This window comes from Neofelis nebulosa, chromosome 10 (genome assembly GCF_028018385.1).
Source record: "Neofelis nebulosa isolate mNeoNeb1 chromosome 10, mNeoNeb1.pri, whole genome shotgun sequence".
Lineage (NCBI taxonomy): Eukaryota > Metazoa > Chordata > Mammalia > Carnivora > Felidae > Neofelis > Neofelis nebulosa.
In genome coordinates, this window is record NC_080791.1 from 99,425,193 (window position 1) to 99,442,499 (window position 17,307).

The 17,307-nt window shown below is 47.7% G+C and overlaps 1 protein-coding gene across 50 annotated transcripts in view; it reads left to right on the top strand.

Annotated features, from left to right (window-relative positions):
• The window catches only part of MADD (MAP kinase activating death domain), a 40,876-nt gene extending 24,299 nt beyond the window's left edge, over positions 1-16,577 (top strand). For 32 of the 50 annotated variants that reach the window (XM_058688853.1, XM_058688857.1, XM_058688855.1 and 29 more), the window contains 8 exons: positions 1,122-1,232; positions 4,519-4,626; positions 10,350-10,514; positions 10,762-10,834; positions 10,975-11,081; positions 13,246-13,315; positions 15,212-15,258; positions 15,592-16,577. In XM_058688853.1, the coding sequence (XP_058544836.1) occupies positions 1,122-1,232; positions 4,519-4,626; positions 10,350-10,514; positions 10,762-10,834; positions 10,975-11,081; positions 13,246-13,315; positions 15,212-15,258; positions 15,592-15,696 (786 nt within the window). In that variant the 3' untranslated portion in view covers positions 15,697-16,577. The remainder of the gene's footprint in view (positions 1-1,121; positions 1,233-4,518; positions 4,627-10,349; positions 10,515-10,761; positions 10,835-10,974; positions 11,082-13,245; positions 13,316-15,211; positions 15,259-15,591) is intronic. The other 18 variants (XM_058688879.1, XM_058688886.1, XM_058688897.1 and 15 more) reach the window with 1 other exon arrangement.
• The last annotated feature ends 730 nt before the right edge of the window (positions 16,578-17,307 follow it).

Below are 17,307 nucleotides of genomic sequence, written 5' to 3' on the forward strand. Positions count from 1 at the left end.
ATGTTAGAAGGGGAAGGCTTTTTCCTCTGACCTAAGTTCTGGGACATTTGGGAAGTTCTCTGAGCATCTTACTAGAGCTCTTCCTGATTGAGTGTTTGAGATCTAGCTCACACATGATCCATTTGTCTGAAGCTGCCAGGCTATTGTGCTAAGGAATGTGGTAAAGATGATTGGTGATTCTATACCATTTATTTATTTAGAAATTTAAATAGGCTTCCTTTGCTAGTAGTTCTAGGATCCCAGTAGAGCGCCCCACAGAATACAATGAATTAAAAAAAAATTTTAAGTATTAGTTTCTAAAACCTTAGAAAGGATAGTCAGAATTCATTTTTTAGCACTAGCCCTTTATCATATAGAATTTTCCATAGATGTAAAAAGAGCTACTCATTAAAAAATTAATGGTATGTTCTAGTTTGACTTGGTTGTACTTAGTTGTTATACCTGTGGAAGAAGAATGTTACCAAATAGAGGGGTCTTGTTTTGAAAGGGAAACATGAGTTTGGGGTTGGTGGGTAGAAGAGAGTTGTTTTGAGAGTGAGCCCCTGGGTTTCTCTTCCTCCTGTTCTCCCCTCCTGAAGATGAAGGGATGGGTTGATCAGATGCAGAGAACGAGAACACCCTATAGGCTGACTTAGTTTGTTTCATTTTCTGCTGCAAGTTCACTCCATTCTATTGAACTCCAGGGGTACCAGTTAACTCTGCTTGAGAAAGAGTGATGATCCCGAACCCTGGGAAGGTGTCTCTGCTACAACCAAGCCAGAATGTCACTACTCTAAGGCATCATTTCTGAACTATACTCTGAGGAGCCCCAGGGGGTTTTAGGGCCCCTTTAGGGGTGAACATTATGTATTGGTTGGGGATAGGGAGGAGGTGTCTTCTTGAACGCCTGTCCACTTGAACCAGACCTGCTCTAAAAGCTACTTTTCTGCAGAAGTCATCTAGACACAGAACCAAGGTTTTCCTTCCCAGCCTGTTGGCAGAATAGACAGTTGAATATTTTCTCTCCTGTTCAGTGATGTGGACTCTGAATTGTCTCAAATGGTCGGAAACTTTCTTGTATGTTTCCTCTACCTCATTTGCAAGAGCGGATACCTCGTTAAGATCCTGTTTTGACTTTCTAGGTAAATAAGAATGACATCCGGAAGAAGGTGAGGCGCCTGATGGGAAAGTCGCATATCGGGCTTGTGTACAGCCAGCAAATCAATGAAGTGCTTGATCAGCTGGCTAACCTGGTAAGCATAGCCAGGCTGTTCCCTAGGCTCCCTTCCCACTGCACTCGTCGCCTCCCAGGCTTGGGCCTTGTCGCCGAGTGCACAGGCTTCCCTATAGGTCATTTCTTGGCTTGTATATTTTCAGAAAACAGAGTTTTGAAAATAGGGTTTTGAGTCTAGATGAGGCTTTAGTCTTTCTGTTCATCTGTGATAGGATTCTCTGTCCTAAAACCATCCTAGTGCAGCCATTTCAACATGTGGTCTGTGGAGTCCTGAGGATTCACAAGCTGAAAAACTACTTTCATAATAATACTAAAATGTTCTTTGCCTTTTTTACCAGGTTGACATTTGTACTGATGGTACAAAAGCAGTGATAGTTACAACTCCTGGATACCTTCACACCGTGAGGCAGTGTGATGGTAGCCACGGAGGGGCCTCTCAGTTTAAAAAAAGAAAGAAAAATGAATAATAGTTTCACTTAAGAGTGTTCTTGATGAAAGAGTTAAAATTCATTAATTTTATTAAATCTGATCATTGATTATACACCTTTTGAATGTTTTATGTGACAAAATGAGAAATATAGAGAAAGTGTGTTGCAAACCAAAACGATGATTGTTTCAAGGAAAAGCAATTTGTGAGTTTGAGTTGCAAGGTGAACTGTCAACTTTGGTCATGGGACATCATTTTTACTTGAAAGAATGACTAACTGGTTATTCAGAGTTGGGTATTTATTTGGCAGGCTTTTAGGCTTGAGTTTTCCTGATATTTAAAGACTTTTCTAATGAGATTGACATTTTTTAAAATAAAATTTTTTTAAACACTTTTTTTTTTATTTTTAAAAAAAAATTTTTTTTTCAACGTTTTTTATTTATTTTTGGGACAGAGAGAGACAGAGCATGAACGGGGGAGGGGCAGAGAGAGAGGGAGACACAGAATCGGAAACAGGCTCCAGGCTCCGAGCCATCAGCCCAGAGCCTGACGCGGGGCTCGAACTCACGGACCGCGAGATCGTGACCTGGCTGAAGTCGGACACTTAACCGACTGCGCCACCCAGGCGCCCCAAACACTCTTTTTTTTTTTAATATGTATTTATTTTTTAGAGAGAGAGAAAGAGAGAGCACATGAGCAGGGGAGGGGCAGAGAAAGAGGGAGACACAGAATCTGAAGCAGGCTCCAAGCTCTGAGCTGTCAGCACAGAGCCTGATGTGGGGCTTAAACCCTTGAACCACGAGATCATGACCTGAGCCAAAGTCGGAAACTTAACCAACTGAGCTACCCAGACGCCCCCAATTTTTTTTTTTTTTTTAGAGAGAGATTGCAAGAGGGGGAGAGGGGCAGAAGGGAGAGAGAATCTTAAGCCAAGATCAAGGGTTGGACGCTCAAACAACTGAGCCATCCAGATGCCACAATGGGATTGATATTAATGAATGTGATCTTTTTTATATTCTGTAATGAAATGTGTCAATATTTGGAAGAGCTGCATAACTTAAACCAGTATTTTCCAAAAGACCACTGTGTGGAATCTGTGTTACAACTTCAAGTATGAGTAAAGATACACTCAAAATGTAAGGCAGGGGGCGCCTGGGTGGCTCAGTCGGTTGGGCGGCCGACTTCGCCTCAGGTCATGATCTCACGGTCTGTGAGTTCGAGCCCCGCGTCGGGCTCTGTGCTGACTGCTCAGAGCCTGGAGCCTGTTTCAGATTCTGTGTCTCCCTCTCTCTCTGACCCTCCCCCGTTCATGCTCTGTCTCTCTCTGTCTCAAAAATAAATAAACGTTAAAAAAAAAAAAAAATGTAAGGCAGACAAATGGATTTAATATAACAAAGTAGAAAATGTTCAGGGGCGCCTGGGTGGCTCAGTTGGTTGAGCATCCAACTCTTTTTTTCTTTTTTTATTAATTTATTTTCAAGCTAGTTAATATACAGTGTAGTCTTGGCTTCAGGAGTAGAACCCAGTGATTCATCTCTTACATATGACACCCAGTGCTCATCCTGAAAAGTGCCTTCTTTAATGCCCGTCACCCATTTACCCACCCTCACGCCCTTCAAGCAAGCCTCAGTTTGTTCTCTGTATTTAAGAGTCTCTTATGGTTTACATCCCTCCCTGTTTTTATTTCGTTTTTCCTTCCCTTTCCCTATGTTCATCTGTTGAGTTTCTCAAATTCCACATATGAGTGAAATCACATGGTATCTGTCATTCTCTAACTGACTTATTTTGCTTAGCATAATACCCTCCAGTTCCAGCCACATTGTTGCAAATGGCAAGATGTCATTCTTTTTCATCACCAAATAATATTCCACTGTATATATACCACATCTTCTTTATCCATTTATCAGTTGACTTTGTGATCCCGGGGTTGTGGGATCAAGCCCCATGTTGGGCTCCACGCTCCGCACAGAGCCTAAGATTCTCTCTCCCTCTGCCCCTCTCCTCCACTTGTGCTCTCGCTGTCTCTCTCTTAAAATACTCCTCCCTTTTCCAAATACATATTTGCGAGACCAGATTTTCTTTATATACTTCAACCAAAGCAATGTGTCACAATGGATTGAATGAAAAAGCAGATATGAGAATCCAGCCATTTTTTTTTTCAACGTTTTTTTTTTTTTTTTTTTTTTTTTATTTATTTTTGGGACAGAGAGAGACAGAGCATGAACGGGGGAGGGGCAGAGAGAGAGGGAGACACAGAATCGGAAACAGGCTCCAGGCTCCGAGCCATCAGCCCAGAGCCTGACGCGGGGCTCGAACTCACGGACCGCGAGATCGTGACCTGGCTGAAGTCGGACGCTTAACCGACTGCGCCACCCAGGCGCCCCAATCCAGCCATTTTTTAAAACCAAACATTAAAGAGATGTGCAAAAATGTAAAACAGTGCCAGTCTTCTCATTTTTGGATGGGGGGGCGGGCATATGGTTGTTATTTTAAAAAGTTATTTATATTACCATGTAATGGATGTGTTATTAATGAATGATCAACTACTTTAGAATGAATTAATAATATTTTCAGTTTTAATTTCTAGTATGGTAAATATCTACAAATTTAACTCACATAAACCTAAGCTCTTGGGGATTGTCAATTTTTAAGAGGTATAGGAGTCCCAAGACCAAAAAGTTTGAGAACGTGTCCCTAGTGGCCTATAGCCAGCAGATGGCACTGTGCTAAGTAAGTGGATAGGAATTTAATTGCTGAAGCTGGGGTGGGAGGGGTGGGAGGGGCGGAGGGGGAGGGTGGAGTGGGGGCGGAATTCTCGGCCCAGATTGTTCTATGAGAGAGACATATGGATGTGTCTAACAGATCTCTCTTTTCTCAGAATGGACGTGACCTCTGTATCCGGTCCAGTGGCAGCCGACACATGAAGAAGCAGACATTTGTGGTACATGCGGGGACAGACACAAATGGAGATATCTTCTTCATGGAGGTAAATGCTAGTTCATGCTAGTTCAGATGTCTCAAAGGAACATTTAGGAGTCACAAGGAACTTCTAGAACTGATACCAGAATATTTCTCCCACTTACTCATCTTCGTGACCCATTTATCCATTTAATAGTCAGGCTCTTATGCAAATGATCTAATATATGATTCCCCATCATTTCTTTTAAATATATATTGAATAGATGATGTAGTCACATTGTTCCTAAGTCAAGACAACTAAAATGGTAGGCATGGGGAAGCCTTGTTCTCTTTCTTAGCCCTCCGTCTCAATTTCCCATCCACTTGGCCCCTCCCTCCTATAGGTAACCGCTTGTATTGGTTTCTTTTGTTTCTTCCAGGGGTACTTCACACACACACAATAGGATGTGCGCATCAGTTCTGATCTTTCTTCTTTCTTACAGAAAGGTAGTGCATCATATCCACTGATCTGTACCTTGCTTTTCTCATTGAACATATCCTGAAGATCTCTCTGTCGGTACAAACAGAGGGTTCTCATGGGTTTTTTCTTTTAGTTGAAGAAGATTTGACATACAAGGTTATATTAGTTTCAGGCATACAGCACAGTAACTCAACAGTTCTGTACATCATGCGTGGCTCACCGTGATGAGTGCAGTCACCATCTGTCACCATTATTGTAACGTTATTGCAATGTTATTGACTCTATTCCCTCTGGTTCTCATTCTTTTTACAGCTGCGTAGTATTCCATGATGTGACTGTACCATAGTTGATTTAAGCAGTCAATATATATGTGCCCTTGCTTTTTTTCCACGTTTGTACTATTGCTAATGGTGCTACTATGCGTGATGCCATGCCTTCTTCCTTTCACACATGTGCAAGTTATCCAAGAACTCTCAGAGTGTCATCACTGAACCAAAGGAAAAAATGCATTAATGATCTTGGTTGATCTGACTCTGAAGTATCTCCTAACATATAATAGTTCCCTTCCCACTTTGCCATTTATTTTGTTGAAGCAATGTGCCATATGGAGTATCTCACATTCTCACATTCTAGATTTTTTTGCTGATTGCATCTGACTGCATCTCTTTGGTGTCAACGTGTTTTTCCACCACTTGTATTTTTTATAAACCAGTAGTTCAATCTTGAGGTTTGATGAGTTTCAGATTCAGTATTTTGGCAAGAATACTTCGTAGGTGGTGCTGTATATTGCCTATTGTGCCATATGGTCATCTCCCTCCTGGTGATTAGTGGATTTAGATGTGGGCAGCCTGCTCCATCCACTGTGAAGTTCCTCATGAGTCTTCTGAGTTTGCTTATGTTGTTTTTTTTGCCATGCAGAATTTTTTTAGTTTTATGTGGTTGAATTAATCAACTGTAATTTTTAAGTTTACTATTAATTTTTAATAGTTTCTGGATTTTGGGTCAGAGGTAGAAAAACCTTCCTAGGGACACCTGGGTGGCTCAGTCGGTCAAACATTGGACTTCAGCTGAGGTCATGATCTCACGGTTTGTGAGTTCGAGCCCCGCATCGGGCTCTGTGCTGATGGCTCAGAACCTGTTTCAGATCCTGTGTCCCCCTCTCTCTCCGCCCCTCCCCTGCTTGCGCTCTCTGAAAAATAAACATTAAGAAAGAAAGAAAAAAGAAAAACCTTCCTTACTCCAGGATTGTAAAGGCAGTTGCCTATGTTATCTTTATTTCTGTATTTTTAATTTTAAAATGAATCTCTTCTACATAATCGTAGGGACGAAGTACAACTCCCATATAAAGTAGTGAAATCAACTAATTTTTACAAGTATTTCTTCCTTTTGGTTTAGTTGAGTTGGGTTTTCACATCCACAGCTTTTGGAGCAAATAGTTTATCAGACATGAGGCAGGAGTTCTGCCCTGAAGCAGGAACATTCGCATTGGTGTAGCTGAGAAGGGAGTCATTGTCATGCCACCGTGAAACTTTAGAATTTGGCTAGGTGTCTGCTCGAGTTGAGGGCTAACTTAGGACGTCTGTACCACATGCAGGTAGCAGGTGATTCCTGCCCTTTCCTCTTCCTTTGAAAAAATAGAGAAGATCCCTTGAAGTATAGGACAAACACTCCCCACCATACAGGGGAGCCTCGTACAAAGTCCCTGGAGTATGGAATGGATCTGTCACCTCCCGGATCCCTCTCCTTTAAAGTGTCAAATAAGACTGTACCTCACTCACTCTGTCACCCACTACGGTTAGCTTACTAATTTAGCCTTTCTCATCTCTGCACAGCCTGCTGGCCGCATGATCACTTGGAGAGCAATTTGCAAAGACTTAAAAAATCCTATTACCCTTTTTTTTTTTTTTAATGACAGAAGTAGAACAGTATATGTTGTGAAAGTTTCAAACCATGTAGAAGTAAATAAAAAGTGAAAGTTTCCCTTCACTTCCTTCAGTACTAGGTCTCAGAAGTAACCACTGTCAAAGAGTTTGGGATGATTTTTAAAAATGCATATTTCTATAAATACAATTTACTTATATGTAATTTTGTTTTAGTGTTTACAAAAGTGGTATCAAACTACATATATTGTTACATAATTTGATTTTTTTCACTTAATTTATGACTGACATCTTTCCATGTCTACATATTATATAGATCTATCTGTTTTTCCTTTTTTTTCTTTTTTCTTCTCTCTCTTTTTTTTAAGTTTATTTGAGAAAGAGCATGCACATACAAGCGGGGAAGGAGCAGAAAGAGAGAGAGAGAGAGAGAGAGAGAATCCCAAGCAGACTCCAAGCTGACAGCACGTGCAGTCTGATGTGGGGCTTGAACCCACAAACCATAAGATCAGGACCTGGGTCAAAATCAAGAGTTGGATGCTTAACTGACTGAGCCACCCAAGGGCCCCTCTTTTTTCTTTTTTTCTTTTTCCTTCCCTCCTCTCCCCTCCCTTTCCCTCCCCTCCCCTTCCCTCTTCTCTCCTCTCCTCTTCTTTCTTTTCTTTTCTTTTCTTTTCTTTTCTTTTCTTTTCTTTTCTTTTCATTAAGTAAGCTTTATACCCAATGTGGGGCTCGAACTCACAACCCTGAGATTAAGAGTTATATGCTTCACTGACTGAGCTGGCCATATGCCCTTGTCTTCATTTTTTTAATGGATGTTTAATTATCAAGCGTTATATAGATGTATACCATGAGTTACTCAATTCCCACTTAAAAAAAAATAATGCTTCATTGAATATGCTTGACTGTATGTCTTTGCACACTCACATGAGAATTTCTACAGACTAGATTCTTAGTGTGAAAATTTCTGGATCAAGCTTATATACATTTAAATTTTTTATAGGGGCGCCTGGCTGGCTCAGTCGGTTAAGTGTCCAACTTTGGCTCAGGTCATGATCTCATGGTTCATGAGTCCGAGCCCCGTGTCAGTCTCTGTGCTGACAGCTCAGAACCTGGAGCCTACTTTGGATTCTGTGTCTCCCTCTCTCTCTGCCCCTCCCCCACTCGCACTCTGTCTCTCTGTCTCTCTTTCTCTCAAAAATAAATAATCATTAAAAACAAATTTTTTAATAAATAAAATTTTTATAGATTCTGCCAAATTGCCATTCCAAACACTATACCAGTTTACACCTATGATACTTTATTATCGTCATCTTTCAAGCCTAGAAATCCTATATTCTTATAAATACCTGTCCTGCCCCTCTCCTTGACATTGTGTTCTTAAAGGATTATGGGAAGTCGGGGTAATTGTCTTCATTTTTCACCTGGAGTCAGACTGGGACCAGAACTCAAATTTTTAATTTCTAACTCAACTATTTTATGACCTTTTTCTTTTTTTCTTTTTTAAATATATATTTTTTTAAGTTTATTTTGAGACAGAGAAAGAGAAAGAGCATGCGGGGGAGAGGCAGAGATAGAGGTGGGGAGAGAGAATCCCAAGCAGGCTCCATGCTATCAGCAGAGACTGTTGCAGGACTTGAACTCATGAACTATGAGATCATGATCTGAGCCGAAATCAAGAGTTAGACACTCAACTGACTGAGCCACCCAGGTGCCCCTGTCATCTTTTTCTTCATAAGGCTTTTAGAGCCTCAGTAACTCTTAACATAGTAGGTTAAACCTGGTAGTCCTGTGTATTCCTTTTTTGTTCACTTAATGTTTATGGAACACATACTATATGCCAGGTACTCTGGGTATGGGGTTACAGCAGTGAATAAGGGAGACATCGTTCCTCTTGCCCTTCCAGGGTTGACAAGCCATCAGGGAAGTCAACTAATGAAACAGTGTCATAAAGTATGATGAGCGTTATGAAAGAAGATGCTCAGGGGAGTAGGCAGTCTGGGAAAACATAGCAGAGGGTCTAGGAGTCATGGGTGACCCCTTAGAAGTGACCTTTGAGTTTAGACTTAGAAGAAGTAGGAATGAATGGCTGAAGCGGGGGAGGGGGAGAGTTCCAGGGTGACTCAGAATGGATAGGACTCAGTGATGTAGTGAGAGGCAAAAGGAGTCTTGCATCACTCCTTCATGTCTGGCTTGGGCAGCTGGGTGAATGGTGACACCATTTACTCAACTAGGGGACGCAGAAGGAGGATCTACCCAGGAAGAGATGTGGACTTCAGATTTGGACATGATGAGATTGAGGTGCTGCCTCGAGCCATCCAGAAGAGAGGGATTCAGGAACTCAGGAAGACGGTCTCATGTGGAGAAAGACTTGAGAACCGTTGATGGGGTCATAATAATCATTGCTACATTTCCTATATTGTAATTATTATTATCGTTACAGCATCTAACTCTAGAGTACTTCCTGTGTGCCTGGCTTTGTTCTAAAAAGTCTGTGCGCGTTAACTTATTTAATCTTCACATGAGGAAACGTAGAAACGTAGATGCAGGCTAACTTGTTCAAGGTGACACAGCTAAGTAATGGGACAGCCAGAAACCTAATGCAGTCAGATCTTGGAGAATGTTGAACAAGAAAAGAATGTGAAGGAGGACTTCACATTCACTTTCATTTATATCTTCCTGAATTGTATAATATTTTTTGCAGTAAGCATTGCCCACGTGTCACTTGTATGGTTAATTACTTAAAAAATTTATGCAGAGGGGTGCCTGGGTGGCTCAGTCGGTTAAGTGTCTGACTTTGGCTCAGATCATAATCTCACAGTTTGTGGGTTCGAACGCCATGTCAGGCTCTGTGCTGACAGCCTGGAACCTGCTTCAGATTCTGTGTCTCCCTCTCTCTCTGGCCCTCCCCCATTTGTGTTCTGTCTCTGTCTCTCTCTCAAAAATAAGTAAACATCAATAAGTAAATAAATTAATTAATTAAGATAAAAGATTTATGCAGAACTAGGATCAAGGCAGTATTAGAAAATCATTGGTTCCATTTTTTTCTCCTTGGTTGTCTGCCATAATCCTCTGCCTTTGCACTCGTCAACAGAGATGATTCCTAAGGTTGGAACATGGCGGCATGAGATACCCTCTTAAGCCTAGAACATCTAAGAGGTAACAGACACTGGTTGAAGTGAAAATTGAAACTCTGGTTGAGCCTCCCTCCTTGCTCACAGGCTCCTGCCAGTGATTCCTTTTCTTCCAGTAAACCTTCTAGTGGACAGTATGCCCAGCAGTTCAGTGTTTGTGCCTCCACCAAAGGAAGACTGTGAACAGAAGGCAGAAAACCTGACCGTGGGGATGCTCCCAGGACCAGCCGTCCCACCCTTTCCCTGTAGTGTGGCCTGGGCTGAAGGAGACTTTAAGAGACAAGTGCCACTGACCCCGCTCTGTGCACTCCTGCAGGTGTGTGATGACTGTGTGGTGTTGCGTAGTAACATCGGGACGGTGTATGAGCGCTGGTGGTACGAGAAGCTCATCAACATGACCTACTGTCCCAAGACCAAGGTGTTGTGCTTGTGGCGTAGAAATGGCTCTGAGACTCAGCTCAACAAATTCTATACTAAGAAGGTACCCATGAGCTCTGTTTGAGCTGGGGTGGGCACTGAGGGCGGAGGTTGGAGTTTCTTTCAGGGAAGTTAAAATTCCACAATCCGTGTCAGAGCCCCACTTTTGCCTCTGGCTGTTGTGTGGGACACATGAAGCTGTCTCTGGCGCCCTGGCATCGGCCCAGGCCCTTGGCAGCTGTTAGAGAGCAGAGCAGGGGGACTCCGGAAGGCTCGGACGACAGGACAGCTCTCTCCCCCGTGTGCTGCAGTGTCGGGAGCTGTACTACTGTGTGAAGGATAGCATGGAGCGAGCTGCTGCCCGACAGCAAAGCATCAAACCCGGTGAGAAAAGAATGATTCCCCGAGCAAGTGCCTCCCGTTTATTTTTACCCATGCTCCTGCGTGTCCGAGGCCTGACAAGGAAGTCAGGCATGGGGCTCCCCATCTCCCCAGTTAGCTGATAACCTCCTCCCCCACCACAGGCCCTGAACTAGGTGGCGAGTTCCCCGTGCAGGACATGAAGACGGGTGAGGGTGGCTTGCTGCAGGTCACCCTAGAAGGGATCAATCTCAAGTTCATGCACAACCAGGTAGGTGCCAGTGGCAGCACAGGCTTCCTAGCCCTGTTTTTCCATCTGCTGTGAGGCTCAGTGTCCGGGTCCCAGTGCTTTCCCAGTGAGCCTGAGGGCCTTTGGGGCCAGTGGGAGGATTGGAGCAGCTGGACCAGAGAGAGAAATCAGAGTGAGGGCACAGTGACGTTGGTGACCACCTTGAAGGTGCAGGGGGGAGCCCATGTGGGGGGCTGGGAAAGAGGGGGAGCCTTGGTGGCTAGGCTGCCTCCGTCCATTAGACTCAGCACAGTGTGAGTGGGAGCGTCTCACTTGGCCCTTCTTCGCACAGTGTCTGCCTTCCCTTATTCCCAGGGTGTGCTTTTGCTTGGTGGTTTTGCTTTTGAGAGTCTAGACCAGCTGATCTCCTCGCGTGTTGCTGGTGTGCGTGAAGCGCGCGTGTGTGTGTGTGTGTGTGTGTGTGTGTGTGTGTGTGTGTGTGAGTAGCTTGTGTCTGTCCTATCTGGAGGATGTGTGTTTATTTGCCGATTTCTCCTGCTGATTCTTCTTCCTATTCTTTTCGTGCCTCTGAGTGTCCCCACTCTGCCCCCTGCTCCGCAGGCCCCGCTCCCTTTCCTTGACTGGGGAGCACATCAGAATACATCTTTCTCTCATTGTGATTCACTATAGGAGCTGACTTTTTTTTTCTCTTGGTCTTTTAACGCAGTGATACTTTTTCTCTCAGTGGACATTCCTTAAGCTAATTCCTTTCTGAGGCCAGCGCATCATCCCAGGTCCGTTCCCAGTTCTGCCTCTTCACACAAGTGCCTTCCCTACCCCTTCCCTGACGTACTGGTTCCTCTCCTTGAGGTTCTGAGCCAGGTCCGAATGTGTGAAGCACCACAGCCCCTGGCCAGGCAGCAGATACTCAGGGGAGGTGAACATCTGGACTCTGTGGCTTTCTTCCTCCACTGCCATTTTAGTTCTCCTTCTTTTAGGAATCTAACCGGGCAGCTTTGGTGTGATGGGAAACAGCTGCTCAGGCAGTGTACTGTCAGCAGTATATTTACTATCAGTAACATTAATGTATTAAATAGTATACTTGAGACCTTAGGGTCAGCCCAAAGAGAGGTTCACTGAAGTACTTTTCTGGAACATGAAGGTGCCAGCACTTCTTGGGGAAGCAGGCTTCTGACTGCATTTAGAGGCTTCCCCCGATGCCTTACCTTCTGAAGAAGAGATCTTGTTAAACAACAGCCAGATGCCCTCTTCTGGGTACCAGCGTCAGCAGAGCCCCTCTGGACCAACCTAATGTCTAACCATTAGCACCGCATGCACGAGCTGGTCTGTAGTTTAAGGCTTCGCCCTAGAAGAGAGATCCTGCCTATAGGGGGAGTCAGACCCTGACTGATAACGAGATAATGGCCCTGGGGTCCGTCTTCCACCACCTAACAGTCCTTCGGAGTTGAAGCATTGGACCCTCTGGGAGAGTCCGACAGAGTGGGGTAACAAGTGGGCCTTTGGAGTCAGGATGTGCTTGGATTCAGAGCCCAGCTTCAGTACTCACGGGCAGATAAACTTTCTGATCCTCTGCCCTCAGCTCGAAAACGAGGGCACTACTGCATGCTGGGCCACATAGGTGTGAGGATTACAAATAGTATTTGTGGAACTCCTAGTAGCTGCTCCTAAGAGGTAGCTGTTACTATATCACCGTGTACTTCTGGGGAGAGCCTGGATTTTGTTTCGAGGAAGATACCAACACCTCCCACCCCAAGGACAATCTGAGGGGAGCTTTGCGCCCGTGCCAGCCCTCTGCGCCGGAGGAGGATGCATGGAAGGGTAGAGAGCTGATGGGCTGAGCGGGGAGACCCCTGGGGCACCGTGTCCTCCAAGCGCTGCCCTGGGCAGAGGGTATGGGCGGGCAGCCCAGGACAGCAGAGGGGCCTTCGGGTTGGGTTTGACCGTTAAAACTAACGCCTTCATTTTTCTCCCATGCTTTCTCCTCCGGCCAGGAGCGGAAGGTACATGCCCTTTCTGCTGTCTTCGCTTCTTAGCGCTTTTGAGTTGTGTGTGTGTGGATTCTTTGGTCCTCCCTTTGGGAACTAGGTCTTCCGTGTGTGGGTGGGGCTAGAGCTGGGAGAGTGGGCTTTGTGGGGCAGGGGGAGAGCCTTTGGGCCTTACCCCGCCCTCCCTCCCTCTCTTGCAGGTTTTCATAGAGCTGAATCACATTAAAAAGTGCAATACAGTTCGAGGCGTCTTTGTCCTGGAGGAATTTGGTAATTACACTATTTTGCTCTTAGGTCTGGACTCACATGGCAGTAACTCAAACCTCGGAGCTCCAGAGGAGGGACTAGAGGCAGAGAGAAGAACCACCTCTGCAGAGAGGTCAGGAGGATTAGGAGCGATAGGGAAGAAAAGGGAACCCGAGATGAGCAAAGGGAAGGAGGAAGAAAGAAAAGAGAGACCAGAGCTGCTAGGGAGTGGGTCCCAGAAGAGCAAGTGGCCTTAGACAGGGTTAGAGTTCAGAGATGCCCCTACAAAGGCTCAGCGAGCTGGTGCCACCTTCCCTTGCTTGGCCAGCTGGTGATCAGAAAGTTCTGGGGCAGAGCAGACGGGCAGTTTCCAAGCTCTACTGTGTTCATGTCGCCTGCTGCGATTCTCCTGACAGCCCAGTGCTCCATGTAGCCACCTGGTGCCGCTCTGGTGTCCCCTGAGCCTCTGCGCTGGAGGAGGGCGCATGGTGGTAGGGGCAGACTCACTCTGGAGGGCAGGGAGCCTCGTGGGCCTCAGAGGCAGGCAGGGCAGTTGTAGCTGGAGGCTGGGAGCCAGCCTCCCTGCAGCCAGGCGCTGAGAAGTGGTGTAGTGGGTTCTCACCCTGGGGCTTTGAGTTCCTGCTGTGTTTGTGCTTCATTCTTTTGTGCCCCCCATCGCTGCTATGAAAACCTTCGTTCTCCAGCAGGTAAAGTGACCTCGGCTCGTGCTGCCTCCCCCCAGGCCCCTGCCTGGGCCCTGCCGTGGGTGGGATGGGCTCCCTTCAACCAGACCAGCCGCTCCCATTGCCAGTTGTCTCATCCCTTTTCTCCCCACCCTCTTCCTCTCAGCCTCCCCCCACCCGCGTGCTGGCTCACTCGTTCTGAGTTTTCTCCCCTGTGTGCTCCCTCCTCTCTTCTGCCAGAGAGATATTTGGGGGAATCTTTCAACTCAGAAGAAGGACCTGGGCTTCTTGCTCTACCTATGATGAGTTTATTCCCTGGTTAACCCTGGGTCCCCCTGAGTTCTACCTCCCAGGGTCGGAAGAAGGTGTGGCCAACTCTCCTGCTACCTTTTCTGGCCCCCAGGGTGATGCCATGCCCCCCTGCTCCCCTCTCCAGGGGCCATCAGGATGGCTGTGCCCCGGGGGGGGGCCTTACTCCTTCCTCTGGCCAAGCAGAACCCCTGCATGGCTGGGGCAGGGGTGACTCTTAGTCTTGCATTCTGGGCTGTGAACATGTGTGTATTTTGCCTGATGCTCCCTGTCACCTCCCTCCCCGGGTGCTGTACTCGCCTGTCTTCCGCTCGGTGTGTCTGCTCCAGAGCCCTCTGACGCTCTCCCTCACACAGGCAGGCCTGGGCCTCTCCTGCCACTCAGGGAAGGAAACTTACAGGTCTGGTGGGTTGAGTATCATGCCGCTTCTTCATCCAGCCTAAGGACCCTCTGTGTAGAGGCTGGGAGTGCAGGGAACCATGCTTAACATGAACAGTCTCGGGCTGGTCACAGGGATGAGTTCTCGGGCATCTCAGCACGGCAAGAGGCACAGGCTAGAGACAACTCTCAGCCAAAACGTGGGAACGCCCCACCGCAGCTCCGCAGGGCCCTGGACAGTGGCAGTGAACAGGCTGGTGAGAGGCCAGCCCGCTCCCCTGCTGAGGCTCTCCAGGAAGTGGGTAGAGTCACAGCCATGGCACAGGGAGCCACAGCAGGCCTCAGAGGTCTGGCTGAGGAGTCTGAGGCAGCGGCCTCTCATCCAGCAGCAGCTGGACAGAAGCTGGCATGGCCTGAGCCGCCACAGCCGCTGGGACATGCCACGGTGGGGAAGGGGACCCTGGTGCCGGGCGCTGCCGCCTGGGAGAGCCTGGCACTACCGCTCTTAGTTTTGAACTTTCTGTTTTGTCTCTTGCCCGTCCGGTTTTAGTTCCTGAAATTAAAGAAGTGGTGAGCCACAAGTACAAGACACCGATGGTGAGTGTGCCGCCCAACCCCGGCAGGCCAGTGTGCGCAGGGCTCCCTGGGGACCTTCAGACAGGAGTGGGTGGGCCCTCTGAGAGCATGGGGTACGGGGCACTAGGAATGGTTTGAGAGCTGAGTTTGGTCGAGATGCCACAGGTCCAGCTGAAGCCGAAACCAGTCTTCGGCCCTGGGAGAGAGAGACACGCGCACAGATCCCCTCTCCCGCCGGCCATCTGTGAGCCCCGAGCCCGGTGTGAGGGCAGAGTTTCCTGCTTGGCAGACCTCCACGCGTGGTGATGCCGGAATCTCAGGAACTTGATCCGTCTGGTTTTCTCTTCCCTCTAGGCCCATGAGATCTGCTACTCTGTGTTGTGTCTCTTCTCGTATGTGGCCGCAGTCCGTAGCAGTGAGGAAGATCTCAGGACCCCACCCCGGCCCGTCTCGAGCTGATGGGAGGGGTTGAGAGCCCCCCAGCCCGGGGGATGTGCTTGCGTCTGCCGTCCGCAAGCGCACCGTGCCGCGCGCGTGTGTCCTCTGCGAGCCCCTAGCCGTGGCTTAGTCGGTCCAGAGTTGTGTGTTTCAGCGTGTCTTAGTGTCTGTCACAGGACTCAGCCGGTTTCCTCCCCCTGCTCCCTCTCCGCTCCCAGGAGACCAGCCTCCTGTCCCCTCAGGGCTCAAGAGTGATGTCTGTCTGTCTTTTGGGCCGATGGCTTGTAAGAACTCTGAGTACAGTACGAGCCCAACCTTGCGTGTCCCTGAGACATTTGTGTCGTGGTTCCTCGTCCTTGGTGTTATGACCCTCCAGTGCAGGACTCTGGCTGTCCATCTCCTCTGATCCGGCGTGACTGGGTCCTGGGCGAAGGCCCACTCGGTGCAGAGTGAGGGGAGCTTGAGACCTGTCCTCCAGAGAAGGGGTGGGCAGGGAAAGGCCGGGAGAGTCACGGGGCAGCAGAGTCAGTGGCAGCCTCCCTCCTTCCTTACGCGTTTCCCAAGCCCGTAGCTGCTGCCTGCCACGGCTTCCCACTGCAGTGGAGCCGCACCGAGGGGCTCCTTCTCGCTGAGCAGCAATTTCCCTAAGGTCTGCTTTGCCTCGGCATGAGAGATCAGAGTGGTTGGGCTGGGAGAGTCCCAGAGACCACTGGCTACCATGCCCGGGAACCAGGTAGGGGAGAGCCAAGCTCAGTGTACACGTCCGTGTCTGCAGGCAGCTGGGTGCTGGAAGGGAGGGATGGCCTGGGAGTGGGCAAGAGGTGATTGTACATATTTCAGCTCTACATTATTTATAAAAAATGTACAGATGTGTGAATGTGAAATAAATGTCCTTAACTCTCCTCGGGCTCCTGACCGCCTTGTATTTAATGACGCCTCCTCTCCGCCCAGGCCTGAGGAAGGCTTTCCCTGGACTCTACAGAGGCATCTCAGGCCTAGAAGGAGGGAGATGAGATCGTGCGCATTGGAGTCCTGGCATGCTGAAGCCCCAGCCTCCCACCCCGCTTCCAGGAAGAGGCTATGGGAGGGGCTTCCTGCCCTATGCCCCCCACCCAGTCCCCCAAGGGCTGCCCTGCTAAGGACTGGCCACTGAAGGAAGCAGCCAAACTGGGCTTAGACATTTGAGCAGAGAGATTCATTTAGCAGTGAAGGAAAAAACCAGGGCCCCCCTTGCCCCTCACAGGTGCGGTCCAGAGAGGTGGCATGACTTGGCCAGGGTGTCTCACAGAGCCTGGAGCCCAGGCTCAGGGCTCTTGGCCAGGAGTGCCTTAGGTTGGGTGGGACTGTTAAGAGAAGCAACCCTACGACCAGACTTCCTGGAATTTTTTTTTCTATGCCATGGAAAATCCTCTGGCGCTACCTGGACAAGAAAGACCATCCACACTATCAGGGCACTCTGAGACCGGCTGGCTGGCTTCTTCCTCCCAAAAGTAGACTGATAATTGGATTTAGGCTCCCTACGGGGAAAGGAAGAGCAGAGGAGGCCCCTGGTTCTCAATATCTTGCACCGGACAGGACCACCCTCTCCCACTGGGAAGCAGATGTGGAAGGGCCGTGGACTTGTTGCATACT